Source organism: Rhinolophus hipposideros (genome assembly GCF_964194185.1).
Source record: "Rhinolophus hipposideros genome assembly, chromosome: 9".
NCBI classification, from domain to species: Eukaryota; Metazoa; Chordata; class Mammalia; order Chiroptera; family Rhinolophidae; genus Rhinolophus; species Rhinolophus hipposideros.
Window position 1 is genome coordinate 56,719,787 of NC_138055.1, and position 19,196 is coordinate 56,738,982.

Consider the following 19,196-nt stretch of genomic DNA (forward strand, 5'->3'; position numbering starts at 1 on the left):
GAAAGACGAATTACAAACAGCTTTCCCAATCCCCTTTCTCCAAGGCCCCCAATTCTGTCCTCCCTGGACCTACTTTAGGAACTAGGCTTTGACTTCTCAGCCATTGTCTTCTTGTGGCCATGTGTTTTTATGCCCTCAAGCCTTTAAGAAGGAATAGGCTGGGAAGTGGTGAAGAAAAGAAAATTTGAATTTTCAGAGCTCTCCTATCAGCCAGATTGCTTTCTTCTCTATGGGTAGATGGAGGGGCACATGCTGCCGTCCTGTACGGCAGTGAAGAACGTGTAGTACTGCTATGTTCCTTCCAGTTGTTCCCAGAGACTTCTTTCCCCCTATTCCTCTAAAATCTTGTCCTCAGGGTGAAAGGATTTCTAAGAGCTATTAAACAAAGCCAGGTAGTGACTTCCATCTGAGGACTCTGGGAGAGTAAGGGTCTGATGATCAGGTAGAGAGGCTATGGTTGACACCGGACAGACAGTATAAGCAGCTGCCACGCGGGGCGTTTTCACCACCTGTAAGAAATATCCCTTCCCCACGAGAACTGCAAACTCTTGGAGGTGGTAGGATGGCCAAGGCTCACACTTGCTGAATCATTCTGATCCCGATTCCTCTTCCCTCCTCTGATGCCCCAGTGTATGAACTGATGGGTCAGTGAGCTATCTGGCATTCGTATCTCCCAGGGATGCAGCCTTCTGCTCTGTGCTGACACCGCTGAAAGGGAGATACTCCCATGGTAGGGGAACAATTTGGAGGTGGCGATATAGTGTTGCTTTATCCCTTGTATCTGTAAAAAGTAAAGGATTACTTTGGAAGCTGGGTCAGACAAGCCCCAGAGGAGCCTCACTAGAGATACTCCTACCCAGAGCCAAGAGATTTCCGGGGCGATGTTCTTTGTCATTTCTGGTCTTTTTCTCTCTTTAAGGGGTGGCTCAGATTGAAAGGGGGCTGCTGGATGATTCTGTGCCTACAGGCTCTTTAACAACTGGTCTGACAGGCTGAACAACTAGGCTAGTTTTGAGAAGCCTCAGAGGAAAAGCTCCATCTTGTAGGCAGGTGACTTCTGCTCTTCACCTTTCTTCAGCTGCATAGGACAGGGACTACTGAGCACGCCTGGATAATATGGCATCTGGGCATTGCAAATTTAACGGATGGAGCTTTATATTGTAAGAAACATCCACTTCTGTTCCTGCCAGGTAGAAACCAATCCTTTAAGATTAAAGGCCCAAGTCTTCCATCCCTGAACATTAGACAGACAGGTATGAGGTGCATCTCAACCCAGGTCTGGACCTCAACTCCCGCTCCCCAGCTCAGGCTCAAGGACCCTAAATGAGTGTTACAGAATTAACTGAGTGGACGGAAACTCAGGGGTCACCTGGTCAGTCCACATCTCTTATTTTATTGATACAGACGCAGAGGTCGAGTTGAGAAGTGATGTGCTTGATGAAGCAGAGTTAGTTGCCCAGTTGGGAGCACCCGAGACCCAGGTCCCATGGGAGATCCAGCTACCTCTCAGAACGATGTGTAAGGAGGAGGCTGGGGCACAGGGAATACTGTTAGGACGAGATGGATGCATATTCTAGGAAAGCCACCAAACCCACATCCAATCCCTCCAATACCGTGGGGTTGTACCTACCCAGGACCTTCAACCCGACCCACACCAGGGCGGCAACACAGACACAGGGACTGACGTCCAGTGACAGATTTTTTTTTTTTTATATTTAAAAACAAAATCAACCTCCCCCCAAATGATGCCCCCCAAACAAACAAAAACTCAGATTAAATAAAATTTACAGTGAATATACCCAGCAAACATCTGTTATGTGCAATTAAATACTGTGTCTGTTACTTCGGCACGAACCTCAAACAAACAATATACAAGTGTTCTGGGGAGCAGGGGTGGAGGAAGGCCCAAGTTTTAACTCTGGGGTTCGGGGAGACAAGATGGGGGAAGTGGGAGAAAAGGGAAATCAATTTCATTTTTCTTAATTCTGTCCATATAAATATATTCATAAAGACCAAAAAAGAAAAGGGAACTTGGGATGATAAGGAAACAGGAGAATAGGGGAGTGTAGGACTCTCCCAATTCTACCTAACCAAAAAATATCAAAGAAATTAATTTCATGGTGGGAGAAGAGATCAAAAATGATAGAAGAGGATGGGAAGGAGGGGGAAGCAGAGGAAGGGCAACCAGGGAAAAAGAGGGGACCCATGGCAGGGGAGTAAGAAGGAGTCCAGTGCCAGTGTGAGTGTCTGTTTCCATCTTCATCCCTACTGTTTTAGGCTCCAGTTTAGTGTCTGTCACCTTCCTTTCTGTCTCTGTCCATGGTCTATCAGGATCCCTCAACACCCTCCACCCTGCCCTCACCCCTGCTGTGCTGGTCCCTTCCCCTCCTCCCTTTATTGGGAGCTGGCTCGCTCCAGGATCCTCAGGTCATAGTTCTTTTTGGCCACTCGAAGTTTGAAGCGACTCACAGAGTTGTTGAGGCGAAGGGAGGCATTTTGGGCCGCCAGGGGGCTGGGGAACACAGCCACAATGGTGTACAAGGCAGCGAGGTCCGCGTGGCGGCCGTTCTCGGCAGTCCCACTATTGTCCCCCCCACCTCCGCCAGGCAGCCCCTGAGCATCCTTGAGCCATTGGATCTTGGCGCCGGACATGGCGAGCTGAGTGAAGAGTTTGTCCGCCTCGGTACGAGTGATGCCCTCTGGGAGATCTGTCACCTCCAGCACCCGCCCCAGGACTGGAAGGGGAGGAGAGAGGACAAGGTTGTGAGAGAATTAGAGTAGGAAGGACTGCACAAATATCCAGCTGGCCATGTCTGTATACAACATTCTCAAAAGCCTGGCCTTTCTCACTTAGCCCTTTCCTCCTTCCCCAGTCAACCCAACTCCTCACTATCCAGACTCTGAGCAGGGCAACTAGGAGAAACAAAGGAACCTTTCTCCTCTAGCCTAGAGATGCAGGCAAGGAGAGACTGGGAACCAGAATCCCAGATTGAAGATCTGGAGACCTGTACCTCAGTTCTCTCACAGGGAGCTTTTACTGTGAAGGAGTGTGGCTTTTACTGATGTTCTTTGACAAAGTCAGTAGCGTAATCTGAAATATGTTCCATAGCTCCCTTCCCAGAGGCTGGCCCCAGTAGATTCCTTTCTTATTATCTATGGAAGTCAGTTTCCTCTCCTTTCCTTGTTTAGCAAACTGTTCCAAATAGGGGAAATCCTCACAGATCTCGTACGCCTAGTACGGAAGGCTGCAGGAGGCGTTACTCCTCCACATTCCCTTGTCAAGCTTCTTCTAAATTAGGTCTAGGACTACCAAAGGTAGACACCCTAGACTAAAGTCAGGGCCACTTCCACAAGACTCTGTTGATAACAGGCTCAGCAACCCTCATTATTGTGTTATTCCCAATTTTTACCATCATCTTCCCCAGCACCTGGAATAGCTTCGTGAGGAAGAGAGAGATACTTCACTTCTGCAACTTCTTGCTATTGAGTACAGAGGGTACCATTTCTACTCCCCACCCTAAGCTGGCTTTTCCCAGCCATCCTGGGCTAGTAATGTAGGGCTGGAGGGGTGAGCAATTTCTCTTGGAGATTCAGCATCCTGTCACTCACCAACGTCTGTCGTCCCCAGGTCAGTGGAGGCAGATTTGAGTGCTTGTCTTTTGCTCCGGTTTCCATGTTTCAAGCCACTCTGTCCCTTCAACATTAGAAAGACGATTCTCATCCTGGGTAAATGACATTGACTACCCTTCATCCCAGTGTCTGCCTGAGAGGTTAAGGAAGGAGCAGCAGCCAACCCTGAGGAGCCCCCCGCACCAGGTGGTCAGACTGGTCAAATAGCCACTGAGAAACAAAGAGCCCCTCCCTCTTGGCCACGGGGTGGGGAGAAAGGAATGAATGAGCACTGGAGTGCGTAAGGCCCTTCCACTTTGTCCATTCTCTGTCTGTTGCCTCCTTTGTCCACCCAGCTGGCTGAGGTAGATGGCGCAGAGACAGGAGCCCGAATGAGAAGGGGATGTCTGATGGCCCTAAGGCTGATGGACACCCTTACCTGGTGCACCGTGTAAGTCGACTGGCCATGGAGCAGAGGAGGGCAGATGGACAGATTGTACTGTAATGGCTGGCCCAAGAGGGAGTAGCGCCCATCGCCTAGGGAGGAAGAGCAGATGGCTTTCTGGGAGCTTGAGCTTCATCGTATGACTTATGAGACTTCAGGGGCTTGGGAGATGGATACTAGTCCTATTTTTTTTTTTATGACAGGAGTGCCCATGAGATTGATTTAAGAGTTGTCTCTCTTCCTAAACCCTTTGGCTCTCAGCTATATCTCAGACAAATGGGGCTATTAGGTTTCTTCACTCTTAAAGAAGGGCTTTGTCCATTATAGACAAAAGGCCCTGGAGGAAACGTATAGACCCTTATAAATGTCTTTTATTTCTTATATAGATTCCCCCCCACACACACTTTCCCCCCAAACCCAGGGCTCAAGTTTCTGACTCATGTAAAAGGCAGTATCTCGTAGTGGACAAGAACACAGACTTGGAGCTAGACCGCCTACGTTCAGATCCTGGCTTTGTTACTAGAAATGGGATGTTGGTTATGTTTTCCCCTCATTAGTGTTGCTGGGAAGGTTAAATGAACCTAAGACATGTAAAGCATTTATAGCAATGCTTGACACATACTAAGCACCATGAGTGTTAACTGTTATTGTTGGTGAATGTTGTTTCAGAGCACTTTAAAGTTTTTAAACCGTATTCTAATCTTTTTTTTTAAACTTGTAATATTTATTTGGAGTGTGTTTTTCCAGGACCCATCAGCACCAAGTCAACTGGTTGTTTCAGTCTAGTTGTGGAGGGCGCAGCTCCCAGTGGCCCGTGTGGGGATCGAACCGGCAACCTTGTTCAGAGCACCGCGCTCTAACCAACTGAGCTGACCGGCCGCCCTAATCTTGTTTTTATATTGCTGTGACAGCCAAGGCAGAAAGGGGATAAGATTATTCCCATCTTATGTGTGATTAACCCTACTTTATGGATTAGGAAACTGAGATCTGGTTCCAAGTTTCAGTAACACGTTAAACATCACAAAGCTACTTACAGGTGGAACTAGAATTTGAACTTGAGTCTTTTAACCCAAATCCAGTGTTCCCTCTTCTCAAACCACACTGTTTCTGATGCAGCCCTATATTCCAAGGCCTCTGAATCAGTACTGATGAGTTGAGCCTTTGGTTTATTAGAAAGTTCAATGACTTCTTTTCCCTGGCTCATAGTCAGTCACCTTACTTGGCAGTAAACACTAAATATGTAAATGAGGTGTGGAGTAAGTTAACTATGGGCATCTCTGGAAAGGGGCAGGTGTCCTTGGCCTAAACCGGGATGCTCCCAGAGCTGGATGAGCAGTCACCCTGATTTCCTGCCTGTTGCTACCCTCTCGATCCCCCCACTTGGGAATGGGATGCAAAGGGTGAATCTGACAGCAGTCAGCCCTAATCTAACTCCTTACCCTGTGCTGGACCCCCAGGCCGGGGGAACTGTGTGAGGACGGGCAGAGGACTGAGTCCTGTGCAGACACTGCTGAGACTGGTGACAGGAGAGGGTGCTGGAGACTGGGTAGGAGACGTGACGGGGCTGCTGCTCATTTGTGTGTTGGCCTATGGGAGAGAAGAGCACACACAATATAAACAGCAAACGTTACCCTCTGGGCAGTCCTATGGCTTGGCCTCAAATTCATCTCCCTCAGGAGATTTCTCTTGCTGAACTCTGCCAAAGTCAGACTGTTCCTTCAAACTGCCCTCTTAGTCCCTAATTAGTATGTGCTATTTTAATATTCACTTTTTGAAATACTGTTTTAAATATTCTCTTAGCATTTTCAAGTATGTGTCCCATCTGCTACCTTAGATCTTAGGTTCTTTGAAGTAAGATGCTCTCTTTCTGTTTCTTCCCAAAAAGTGCCCAGGGAAAGACATAGAAGAAGTAGCTCGGTCAACGGCAAAGATTACCCCGAGAAGAATCTCGTCACCTCCTTGCCAAGACAAAGGTGGGCTGCAAGACTCACCTGGGGGCTACTGTCAGGATTGTACAGGTCTGCAGGCTTCTGCCCCCGCTGGTCCATGCTGTAATATTTACAGTGACTCCACTGGACCATGGATGGGTTCTGGGGGGGCTGGGGTCCATTAGGGACATTCAGCTGCATGACCACCACACCTGGTCCAGAAGGTGACACTCCTGAATGGCAGAAAGAAAGCAGTTGGTTGTGAATTCAAACTATATTTTGGCCTGTCAGCTAACCCTGAGTGGGAAAGCCAGTAAGCAAATCCACCAGCTCTCTTCAGAGTCACTTCAACTATGGCCTGCCAGGAATCTGAGAGAACTGCTGACAGGGATTCTGATTCCCCCTCCTCAAACCAGTGGAAGTTTGAGTGGAAGGGTTGTAAGTACCAGATGCCAGTGTTCTCCTGGCCTTCACCTGGTAGGGGGTACTTTGGTATGCTTGCCAGAAAACTGCTCCATTCTGTCAAAGTTGGGTATTACCAAATGCCCAGGTCAGATTGCTCAAATGTCTGGGCATGGTACAGGTCCGGGTTTGGGGCTGGACCAGGACTGCAGGCACTTGCAGGCTTTTCTGATAATGGCTGCAGATAAGTCAGTGATCTCTGGTTGTTCTGGAAAAGATGACTGCACACAGCTTCACTAAGCCAGACCCTGAAGTTTCTTCTTGGGCAAGGGTTGGGTGAGCTGGAAACATTTCAAACAGAGGGAATGGCAGAGATGTATGCCATATTCAGGAAATGACAAGTAATTTAAGGTGTGAAGGCACTGGGGCTCTGTAGGGGAAGTAGTGGGGGATGGAATACATTCATTCATTTATTCAGCAAACATTTACTGCACATTTACTATGTGCCAGTTCCCATGTTGGGCACTGGGTGTACAACAAACAAAACTGGTACCTGCCCTCATGGAATAGTCTATTAGGGAGTCAAACAGTAAACAAACAGTTGGTGTCAGAGTTTGACACATGTTCTGGTAAAGGTCTGTATTCTGTAGGTGTTGGGAACAGGACTTGTTCTTTAGAGAGCTAACTCAAGTGCCCCAAGGTAAGGTGACTGCAGGGAGGGAGACTAGTGGCAGGAAGACTAGTTACGACGCTGCGGAAACTGAACAAGGAGGTCCTGAATCAGCACTGACAGCAGGAAGGGGGTGGAAGTGTCAGACCCTCTCTGCGGGTTTTACTGGCAGGTTCAGGTGACTGACTGGATGCAATCCTGAGGTTTTAACACGGGCAACCATGGATGGCTTTACCCTGTCACGGGCTGGGGGAGGGAAAGGGCTCAGTGAGGAGGAACATTAAGTCCCAAACCTTCCTCATGGTGAAAAGCAAGGTAAGGGGTCAGGGAGAAGAAGTTTGATGGACAGTCCCCGCTGGGAGGGCTGCGCTGGAGCTCTCTGCTTCCCCACAGGGGACTGTCTGGTGTGAGGGTTTGTTCTTGACCTCCTAGGCTATCCTTTCTATAGAGGGACAGGCTGAGTTCATGTGTGTGTGGTGCTAGAGAAATGGGACCGAGGCTTGTAAGCTTGAAAACCTGCTGCAATGCTGCTGTTTTCATGGCTCGGTGCTCTGGGGCTGCCACTGCTGCCACCATCATACTGCTTCCTGTGACGGGAAATGTTGCAGCCTCTGCCCTGGGCACCAGTCCTGCTGAGAAGTGAGCATGATTGCTTTTCTCAGGTAGCATCGGTCAAAGGAAAGGAAAAGAAATGGCAGGAAGCCTGAGAGAGCAGCGCAGGAGACATAGCGTCTGTCATATCTTATTCCCAGTCAATCTGTGGCCCCCTCCCGACCCCAGGTTCATCTAATTGGAGAGCACAAGTACTCCGAGCGACAGGCTCACACCTCCCCATGCCCTGCCGAAGGGGACAGGGTATTCATCAGCAAGGCTTGCAGAAGGGCCACAGGAAAATTGCTGAGTGTCATGCATTTAACAACTTCCCCCTCGCGACACTTGCTTTGGGCATTTTATTTCCCCATCCTAACAGCCCCACCTGCTGCAACATCCTCTACCAACAAAATTGCAGCTGACCTTATTCAAACATCTCACTGCTACCCAAAGAGACCAAGGCAAAAAATAATCAAATCTATAGCTTTTCTGGAAGGCAGCTCATAATCTGAGACTCATGCCCTGGGCCAGGAAAGGGTGGAGGATGTGAGTCCATAGCGTGTGGGCATAAGTAAGGTGGTGGAAGCTCTTTCTAATAACAAGTAGCTGTAGGGCGCTGTTAGGGGACTCAAGGGAAGGGGGAAGGAGAACACAGTCCTCATATTATTGTCTCTGATTCCCAACAAAAACAAAGCCAGGGCTCTCAGCGGCAGCCTCAGTCCTGAGCTCCTCCCCACACTAAGTCCTCCGCGCTGGCCTGGAGCACTGTTCGTCACTCAGCCGGGAAGCAGAGCACTGCCCTGCTGATGAGCTGATCTTTATGCTTCTCTTCCTCAAGCCAAAAGCAGGTGGCATCCTGTAGCAGCTGAACTGTCGCTACTTCTTAATGGACGTGGCAATAAAACAAAAAAAGGGCAAACCACCCCGCTGCCCAGTGACAGCACTTCCATATAATCAGGTTGGGGGAAGGAGCCGGGGTTGGAGTGGGAAGGGGGCTGAATAAGGAAATCAATTTTAGCTTGAAAGCTCTGAAAGGAGCTAGGGGACATGTGAATGGCTTTTTAAGTGGCATCATTAAACCTGGGCAGAAAGGTCGATTGGGCAGAGCAAACCACATAAATATAAACAGATGACATTTATGTCTGGCAGAATTGGTTTTTGTTTAGTTTTTTTTTTTTTTTCTTTAATCACGGAGGTAGAAGATTGGTAAGGCTTCTTCCTTACCACCAGGAATCAAATCTATGGAAAGGAATGTCCAGAGAAATAAAATTCACAGGCACTTTTCCCAAATTACAGAATAGAATCCAAGATCATCTGGTCTTTTCCCTTTTTTGGTGGAAGAAAGATGTCTTCAGTGAGTGGGGGAGAAAAGAGTTAGTTTCAGCCTTGGGAACCCCTCAGCTATAAAGTGAGCCCGCATGTGAGAGGTTATGTTTCTATGGGCCTCACTCTGGCCATGCTACTGTGTCACTGGGAGGTGGGAGTCTGTATATAGGCTTCACTGCCATTTCACATCTGTGTGCACCTTCCCCGGACAAGCATCCCTGCAGGAACCTCAAGGGACCTGCAAGCCAGTGGGAAGAAAAGTGTTTTCTGGGGTTACACTTATGTTTAATATCACAATGGAGGAATTAAGGTCCGGACCTGGGGGTAAACTGAGCAACTACAAAAATGTATTAATAAACCAGAACAGTTGTTGCAGGAACAGCCAATCCTAATCCCTGCCTTTATTTTTGGAAAAGTGACCATGTTGCCACATGGTAGAAGGGCGGGTGACTGTCCTCTGAAGGTGACATAGCAGTCCCTGTGGGCTATGCTGGCATTCTATCTTCCCAAGTAAAGGGTAAACTGGAAAGGAAGGCAGAAGAAGCAGTTTTTCTCTTCTGCTTCCTGTTAAAGAGTTTCATGAGCAGGAACTTTTAAAATCAGTGGTATGGTGAATATGTCTCTTAGATGATGTGGGTGGAACAGAGGGTCCCATCCTCTAGGAAAAGGACAAGGGGTAAGTCAGAAGCCAAGGATCGTTCAGGGTAGCTAGGAAAGGAAGGAAAGGAAAGAAAGGAAACAGAACAGGAAATTCCAAAGAAGCAAGGGAACTAGATGCTGAAGAGGGTTTCCTCCATGTCTACTGATTAGGAAAGAGCCTAGGTTATCTCCTTCCAGTCTCAGTCCAGATCTCTAAGTGCTGCCAACTTTCAGAATAGCAGTTGTTTCAGGTTACTTAACTCAGCACTAGGTCCAGAGTAGGTAATACAAAATTCTTTTTCTTTGGTTTGTTTCACATTCAAAGACCTTATATTTGAAGATGAACAGATATAACCACAGAGACCCAACAGATATACTGATGTACCACTATGCACACACACATATGTATTCTATCAAATGGGAGAAAATGCCCTGCGGTACCAAGCACCACCACAGGCTACAGTGGTTCTTGGAGCCAATTTCTACAATTTCCATACCCCGCTGGGAATTTCAAGGTCAAGTGCCCCTGGCGGACACTAGGAGAAACAGCTAGAGAGACCAATAATGTAATAAAGGGTAAGGGCTGTTGAATTAAAAAATTCTCAGCCTATGAGAGATCCACGTTTGGTATGGATGAAGGCAGAAATCAGTACTCCTTGAAAGTAAGAACTGATCATGTCTTATGAGCAAGATTAATTCTGGAATCCATTCCACAGCATCTAACACAGAGTGGAAAAAAAATCGATGTGAAAAAGACTCCATTTCTAAATGGGAAAAGCTGGCAAAAATACCTCTCTCACCAGAAGAGGGCACTCTGACATTCCCACAATACAGGAGAAGGGGGATAGTTGGGGGCTACATTAAGACTTCCTGTCTTCCAGAACCCCGGAAGTTTCTTTACCGGTCATATAATGCTACGACAGGGTGAGATGAAAGGGAAACAAATAAGGGTAGCTGTACTAGTTGTGTTGGGGGAGTTCTTGGCAAAGGCTGACAGTGAGAGGCTGCATGGCAAAAACACCTTGGAGAGATGGTCCCTTCCAAGGTGGACCTTTAGCTGTTTAACACAATACCCATTTATTTCCCACTGGAGGTAAAGGAACAGAGTACAGAAAGCCTGTTGAAAATGTCTTACTGAAAATGCAGCATAGGATGTGCCAAGTCAAAAGACCCACGTTCAAGTTTTAGGATTGTGACTTTAGGCAAGTCATTTATCCTCTTTGAGTGTTAAATTTCTTCTTCACGATGTTGTGGTGAGAATTATGATAAAATGTATGTGAGCACATAAGAAAAACTATGAAACCAATCTAAGATATGACTTAAAAAGCATTTTATCAGCCTGTCTCACATTCTCTAGAGGAAAAAAAAAGCTGTCTATAGGAAGAATGAGAGCAGGTGACAGAGGTAAGCACTTCATGTCTCAAAGGCATGTGAGTAGTGAATGTAATACTGAATTCAGAAAAAGAAACAAAAAAAGAACAAGCAAGAAAGAAAACAAGGAACCCAATTAGACATGTGGCTTCCCAGGAACAGGGGTGGGACAACCAACCTGGCCTTTCTTAAGAGGTCAAGTTTACCACCCCTGGAAAACACCAGCCAGGACCTTGGTCTTTCCTCCTGATGGGGCCACAGTGGGGACAGAGACAATCCCTGAACTCTCTCTGCCCTTCCCAGCTTTAGAGTATAAGTTTTTCAGCATTTGCTCTTGCCAGTACCCAAGACCCTCCAAATTTTTATTCTCTTACCTGAGTACTGCTGTGGCATCTGTGGTGGACTGCAGGGAGAGGGAGACTGAGGCAGCTGGTACTGCTCAGAGCCAGGAGGTTGCAGAAACCCCACAGAAGGGCTGGGGAGATGGAGAAGAGAGGAGTGGTAAAGCAGTAGAAGGAGGAACACAGCTCCTAGCAAACAGCTGCCGCTTCCTGGGCCTCCCCCGTGGGAAGCAGAAGCAGCTCCAAGCCATTCCCAGACCAATTTGCCGTGCAATTTCTAAAATCACTCATCAGTTCAAAGTTAATTATATATTTGTACTTGATCATCTTTCAATTAGGAAGCTGCTAATCAGTGCTATAAATGGAATGTTAGTGACACATGCTCTTCCCAACAGTGTGAAAACACCAGACACACACATGCATACACACACAAACACATACACACGTTGAGGAACACACAAAGAGAGTGCCAGAGACAGACACACAGTGCAAGAGAGAGTATAAAAAAAGAACTAAGGAGGTGTGTGTGTGATTTAGGATATTTACACAATGGCAAACATAGATAGTCACGTAAAGACTATCTTTACGTGGGTAATCCCCCCACAAAACTCAAGACAACAGGAGACATACATACAAAAAGAAAGAAACATGCACACTGACAGAGACACAGAAATACATACAGGTAGGCCCGCCCAGACTTGAGTTCTAGTTCCAGCTCTGCTTTTAACTAACTGTGTGGCTTTGGGTAAGTTTCTTAACATCCCTAACTGGAATTTCTTCATTTATTAAAAAAAGGGAGAAAAAGAAAACAAGGGGAGTGGACGAGATATTTCTAAGGTACCTCTACCTCTAAAATTCTATCAGCTATGGTCTATACTAAAATATATAAATAAATACAGAAATAGACCATCTGAGATTCACCCATGGACATAAACAGAATTTTACATATACACACTCTAAATTGCTTGTTTTAATGATGAGCAGTGTCCACGTACAGTTCTGAATCTCACTGATTAGAAAAACAAAAAAATGGGAAATTATAAAGCCTCTGTCTCTGAAGCAGGAATTTTTTAGTTGATGAGCTCCTATGGCAAAGATCCCAGCTCCACTGGGATCTTTACCCCTGCCTTTCTTTCCTTAGTCCAGTGGGAACAAAACCATGGCGCAGCAGTTGCTGAAGGTCTATGGGAGACGCGCACCGACTTTCTGGGAGTCCTCACCTCGTACCGTTCTGCTGAGCGGGCGGGATCATGCCGTAGTACACTGGCACGCTCCCCGCTGGGAGGCCCCCTTGCACAGACTGGCTCGCAGAGACCAGCATGGGTTGCTGGAAAGGCGGCTGAACCACATTTTGTGAGTCATTACCCACTGGGACCTGAATGGAGAAGAGAAGAGAATGACTACTTGTATTCCCAATGAGTTCATCCAGAGAACAGCCCAGGCATCACAGACCAGGACCCTCTAACTTCCTTCTCTATTTCTTAGACACTCCTATTCTCCTCATCTGCCTTAAGGAAGTGCTTATAGAGCTACCTCCATTTCCCTCTTCTCCAAACACCATTCTTGGGCATCTAATATGAAGAAAGGAGCCCCACTTCCTTTAGACCCTACTTTTCTGGGCATAGACTCATTTGCATGGCTGTATAAAGGTCAAACAATTCAAATAAAGCCTTCTCTCAGAGGAAAACAACCTAAACATTTTAGGGGTGAAGGGAACAATATTTTAGTGTCAGAACTGTGAGATGTGGGAAGCCGTCCCCCATCCCTCATCCCGAGGCCTGGCTGATCTTTCCCAACACAGAGTGCACCCACTTGGTAGGAAGGCAGTGGAGTGTACTGGACCACCACGCCTTGCATCTGGCCCCCCACGCTGCTCCTCTGGTTGCCGAGCAGGCCCTGGTTTTGTGGCTGCTGTACCCCAATCATGCCTTGGTAAGCCGCCTGCTGCTGGGTAGGCATCATGGGCTGTAAACCTAGGGACGGGCAAGGCAGAGAAGACATCAGCATGGTTTTTACAATGTTTAGGTCATACTCTGTCAGCAATTCCTCTTCTCCTGTCTATTTTACCTTTTCGTTTTCTGGAGATGCTGGGTCCCTCTTTAGGACTCTACTCATTCCTGCCTTTTTTTCCTCCTTTTCTCTTTTTTTAATAAAATAGGGAAGGCAATTCTCTCTTTCCCAGTCTCTGCCCTTCACCTATCCACGGCCTTCTTATACTAATAGTTCCCCTTACCAGTCTGCTGGGATGGCTGAGGCAGCTGCTGACCACGTTGGGGGCTGTAGGCCACCGGGTGAGAGAGAGGTCGATATTGCTGGTTGGAGTTAGGATACTGTCCAGGGGGATAGTAAGAAACCTGGATCTATGGTGAGAGGAAACAGATGTGTGAGAAGGTCCCTCAAATTCAGCCCCAACATCCCCAAACTATCAAATTCATCAGGGCTGATGGCCAAAAATCTGTAAATGGAGATATTTTGGGTCTGCGATTACAGCACTGGTATACAAGTTTGAAACAGAACAGGAAGGACTTGTGTCATCTAGAAAGCCAAGCTTCTAACTAGAAAGACAACTCTCAAATGCAAGGTGGGGACATGGAGGTGGGTGATAGGCATCCCCTATGGTCTTTTCTTCTGAGGAAGAAAGAAGGACTGTAATAGTGGACAAACTGAATTAGTGATTTCAGCTCAGAACCTGAGCCGCTCACCTGCTGAGGGGGCTGCATGTAGCCCTGGGGTGGCAGGACTTGCTGAGTAGGTGGTGCATGGCTAGAGGTGGGGTAGTTGGAAGTGGGGAGAGGCTGTCCCGTAGAAGCCATGATGAAGCTAGTCTGCTGAGGGTGCTGGGAGATAAGTGGGGGCTGGAACAGAGCTGAGGATGGGTCAGCTGCTTCAGTAGAACCTTGGCGACTGAGGCTCATCTGTCCAAATGGGTTGCTGAGGTCATCTGCCTGTTGAGAGAGTGGGGGAAGACTCAAGGACTGAGGTCATTTCAAGCCCCATGTCTTTGTTTTCAAGACAGACAGACAGACAACCAGAAATAGCAAGCCTCTCTGTAGTCTTCCTTACACCAAATTCGAGACAGGCCTGCCTCTGTGCCCAGGGAGGCGCTTTTCAGCCTTAAGCCTCTATCTTTATCATGTGGGGTTTTAAATTGCTATGAATTTAACAGCTGTTTGAAGCCTAATTGTAGAGCCAGTCTCCCTACCACATATGAGGTAACAGTGACCACTCTGATTATGATTTTTATTAGAATTTGTCCTGGGGAGATGGGAGCAATGACACAACACATGTATATGTATATGTATGTGTGTATACACAGACACACACACACGACAAACTAGTGGGTTGAAAAAATAGACTGCAAGTCTTTCCATTTCCTGTCTTCTTCATGCCTCTAGCCATACAAAGGGCCCCTACATTGCCATAAATTCCATTTTTATAATAAAGGACCCAGATAACATCCTGAGGGGATTATGGATGGCTAGGTTCATGTGTCTCCCCAGCTCTGCCTCTGTAGCGGAAAGACTGGTGGGCTCCCACTCCTGCTGCTTATCTCCTTACTCCCTCTCGAGGTTATTTCCACCTCTGTTCTCTGACACTTGCCTAGAGTTCTCCTGCCCTTCAGAAACCACTTCCAATTCTCACCTCTGAAAGGAGGCCAGGGTGAGTGGCTGAGCTGGAGGGCGAGACTGACTGGCTAGTCTGTAATTGCCTTCTCTCTCAGCCCTCTTCTCTAAGCAGTAAGAGTGATGGTGTTCCATCTCTCACTTGTACGGTGAGAGGTTAGAGTTTGTTAGCTTCCTCGTCCCTTCCGCTCCCTGGGCAGTAATTGACACACACAAACACATACACACGCAGAGCAGAAGTTCTTTTGCAAAAAACCTAGTAGAAACAAAAGGCAATGCTTTCCTGTGGTTTCACTCAATTTTCGGGGATCTGATCTTCAAGTTAGCTATTTTACTATCTTAGTGAGCAGAAATAGATGACAAGAAGACTGGACTGCAGATTATTTGAGGTCCATATTCCAGGACTTTTCAGAATGGAGATAAGAGGTGGGAGGAAAGGGGATCCTAGTGAAAAAGTTGATGGGTGTGATTAACACACATACACACACACACAAAATTAGGGCTCCTATAACTATGATAGAAGTTATCAACCATGAGGCAAATCAGATCTTCAAAGGATCTGTCGTTAGGGTACAAGTCATTTAAACTGCATTTATTATGTATTAGAAAAGATTTTTTTAATGTAAAATAACATGGTAAGATAGGGGGATATTTTAAGTTTTTACTATTGGTACCAGAGAAATCTGCAATTGCGTTTTTATTTTTAAAGGAAATGAGGAGCCCAGGTTAGACCAATATCCCATTTTGTTGCCCCTCCTAAAACTCAGGGGAACTTGGTGCTGCTCTCTGTCTTACACTTAGGCATCTTGATGGCTCCAGGGCTGTGATGAGTGACTAGAATGGAGGCGAGTTCAGCCTGTGCTAGCCCCTCAAGAAGAAACATCTTTTAACATGGCCCTCCAAAAAGCACAATTGCTTTGCAAGGTTGTCCTAGACTGACCCAGACATACCCACAAATACATGGACAAGACAAAAAAGGGGGAATGGAGTTTATACCATGTTGTACTGCTGGGGCGGAGAGACTGGCAGAAGGACTTGGGGACAGGAGCCTGGAGAGAACTGAACAGGCTGCGGAGAGGGCTGCAGAGCTGGGACTGGCTGTGGACCCGCAGAAAGGCATGTGGGAAAGGGAAGAGAAAAGGAAGGCATAGGGAAAGGCAACAGGAGAGAGATGGGGAGGAAAAAGGAAGGAACAACAAGGTTAATCATAAAAGAAATTTCAGATGCATAGCAGGGCTGTTCAGCAGGCTGGAGACCAAGCCCAGGATCATTTGTGGCTTTTCCCACCTCTGACACAGGCCCTCTTTCCTATCAGGAGAGACCTGCTGCACACCCAGCCCCATTGGTCACTCAGAACTCTGCAGCTGTAGTGAGCAATCTTAGGACTCTCAGAGCCAGGTCTGCTGCCTGACTGCAAACACAGGGTTTCCCAAAAGATTTTTTCTGAACACATGATTCCTGGGGAGCACGATCATAACCCTCCTCGAATGCCCACTTGAAAAGGGATTCCTGCTTCTGTAGGGTCATCCAAGGTCTGGCTCAGCTCTCCCAGCCAAGCTCCTGATTTCACACCACAGCTCTCCTGGAGGAAGTGCTCATTCACAAGGATCGTCTCTCTAACCCTCTCCCTCCTGAGGGCAGAGAAGGAAAAAATAGCCAGTTCACGCCTGGTTCCAGCTACTTCCTCCTCCTCCATGACTCTTCTGTGCCCCTCCAGGCTGTCAGGGCAGTATGAAAAATGCCCCCACAAGCAAACGGAGGGATTTAGGAATAAAATATAAATAGCCTAGTTTTAGCTTTTGTTCTTTCAGTCTCCATTAGCCTCAAGCAGGAGGATTTGTTTATTTGGAACATGGTGTATTCTAAACCAACTAATGGAGAGCTGTTTTTCCTCTCTGTTCTTCCCCTCCAGCCATTTCAATCACTTCATCGTTCTCCAGCGTCACCCCTAATGGTGGTAGGAGGGGTGGGAGAAAGGGGAGAGGCTAGGATGAGGGGGAAATCACATTTATATATGTTGTTTCATTTACATACATTATCTCATTACAAACTCACAATCCTATATGGAGATTTGATAACTTGTATTTGCAGTAAAGACAGTAAGACTCAGAGAAATTAAATCACATGTGCAGGATCACACAGCTAACATGGCAGAGCTGGGATGGGGGGGACCTAGTTCTGCCTGACATATCTTCTTTCCACTCTACTGTAGCAGTAGGGAGGGCATGAAAGAAGTTGAATGGAATCACACAAACATGTTTTTCGTTGTATAATTCTCCTCCCTCCTTCCAAATTTAGAGTATTAAGTAAAAGGTGTGGGGGACCAAGGTATCGCTATCCTCTTCTGCTGTGTATCTCTGGAGAGACCCTTTCACAGAGGGGACTAACAGTTCCGGAAGCTGAGAGGCCAGGAATTAGAAGACCCCCCAAATGGAGAATACTCCTGATAATCTGAATTAAATAAAACGTAAGTCATTTTGATTAGGAAAGTTACCAGGAATCCACCGTGTGACTTGGGAGAGATGATGCCACAGCCTTGACAACACCCTCTCAGCTCTCCTGCCGCACCTATTTGCTGTAAGCCAGTGATATCCAAACGTATCTGCTGGTCAAGCTGCTCAGCATGAGCTACCTGTGCTGGGAGTTTTTAAACTCATTTTCTACTATTCTAATCCTCTTCTTTCTCTTGGGGGACTGTTTGTGGTGCTTCAGGCTTTATACCCGCTTGGGAGGAAGGGGTGGCCATAGGGACAGTGAAATGGTAAAACAACACTGCGTGTTTTCCTCACATTTGAGAGTTTTGAGTAAAAAGTAAAGAGAGAAGAAATGATGCTTTCTCTTAGGCCTCTCCTGCTGAGGTAAATAGTGGTAAAGGTGGGCACCTCAGTGCTATTTTTAAGTTATTCATTCCATCACTACCTTCAGCTATAGTTCTTTTCTCAGAGAGTCTTAAATTCCAGAACTAGGGAACTTCTGAAAAACCATAGGCGAGCCAATGACGGGCCCTGAAGGATTTGACTGCCCCCTAATGGTGAATTCTGGGCTAGATCATTGGTTCCTGGATGCCTGACTGGACCTCAGGAGAAAGGCTCAGAGGGCTCCCTTTCAAGCGGTCCACTCCACTTTAAGTAAATTGGGCAAAAGGTAGCCTCTGGCCTTTTAATCCTCAGCCTCTCTTGGTTTCACATGTTCAACTGATACATGATATGGGGTCTGCTCTGACAGCAGCGGCCTCCCGAGGAGGGAAAGAGCATACTTTAGCCAGCACTGTCCCTATGCCTGGGGCAAATGCCTCTGCTACAGAGCTAAAGTTTCTCTCTCAGTTTCTCTTCCAAAGGAAAAACTTGAAAGTACACACAGTGGTGTGTGTGTGTGTGTGTGTGTGTGTGTGTGTGTGTGTGGTCACTTCCTTCATTCCTGCCCTGCTGTTGAATACCACTTGAGAAACGGAACAATAAATATTCTGGGGCTCAGCAACCTAAGTTTAGAGAGCCACCAGCACTGAGACAGAGAAAAAGAAAAAATAAATAAAAAGGTAGTAGGAAGAGGAAGAAAGATAAACAGAGAAGGAGAAAAAGTGAAGAGGAAGAAAAAAAGAACTACATATAGTGGTATAATATTAGCAGCTACCATAAGTGCTTCAGGGACAGCAAAACTTAACCAGGTTTTTGGTTTGGAGTTTGGGATCAAAATTAACCTCAGGAACAGACTTCCAAGGGAGCAGAGATCTCTATGCTGAATAATGGCTCCTACAGAGCCTAGCCCAGCACGGACTCCCTGCGGGTCAGTCAGTACCAATAGCTGACCCACTCACCCTCACTCACCATGCAGAGGCAGGGACAGAATCTGAGGAAAAGTTTGGGATTCAGGGCCAGGCACCTGGACATCCTGTCTAATTTTTTTTCTGTCCCAAATGTTTATTCTCTTTACTTGCTTCTTTATTCCCATCCTACTCCTGCTGTCTGTTTCTAGATATGGATGGAAGGAGGATGCAGATGGAAGACTAAGAGGGAAAAAGGGAGCAAGACTATTAAAATCTACATTTTAGAAAACTCAAAAAAATACTGGGATCTTATCAAAGTGAAACATACACACACAGAAACGCAGTAGGAGACAGCCAGAGGGAGAAGAGAGTTTACCCACTTGTAGTCTAAGCTATGACACAGAAAAGGAAAAGCACACACACATGCTATGCTTCAGTATGGAGCGAGGTAAGCTGACATGAATGGGATTTAATGAGGCAGATGGTGG

General features: G+C 46.8%; 1 protein-coding gene across 30 annotated transcripts in view; it reads right to left on the minus strand.

Annotated features, from left to right (window-relative positions):
• Positions 1-1,691: 1,691 nt before the first annotated feature.
• R3HDM2 (R3H domain containing 2) overlaps positions 1,692-19,196 on the minus strand; it is a 113,333-nt gene continuing 95,828 nt past the window's right edge. For 20 of the 30 annotated variants that reach the window (XM_081059789.1, XM_081059803.1, XM_081059797.1 and 17 more), the window contains 11 exons: positions 15,942-16,043; positions 14,025-14,267; positions 13,556-13,682; positions 13,135-13,295; positions 12,543-12,697; positions 11,356-11,456; positions 6,046-6,215; positions 5,494-5,641; positions 4,049-4,146; positions 3,610-3,694; positions 1,692-2,735 (listed from right to left, as the gene is read on the minus strand). In XM_081059789.1, the coding sequence (XP_080915915.1) occupies positions 2,395-2,735; positions 3,610-3,694; positions 4,049-4,146; positions 5,494-5,641; positions 6,046-6,215; positions 11,356-11,456; positions 12,543-12,697; positions 13,135-13,295; positions 13,556-13,682; positions 14,025-14,267; positions 15,942-16,043 (1,731 nt within the window). In that variant the 3' untranslated portion in view covers positions 1,692-2,394. The remainder of the gene's footprint in view (positions 2,736-3,609; positions 3,695-4,048; positions 4,147-5,493; positions 5,642-6,045; positions 6,216-11,355; positions 11,457-12,542; positions 12,698-13,134; positions 13,296-13,555; positions 13,683-14,024; positions 14,268-15,941; positions 16,044-19,196) is intronic. The other 10 variants (XM_081059800.1, XM_081059801.1, XM_081059781.1 and 7 more) reach the window with 1 other exon arrangement.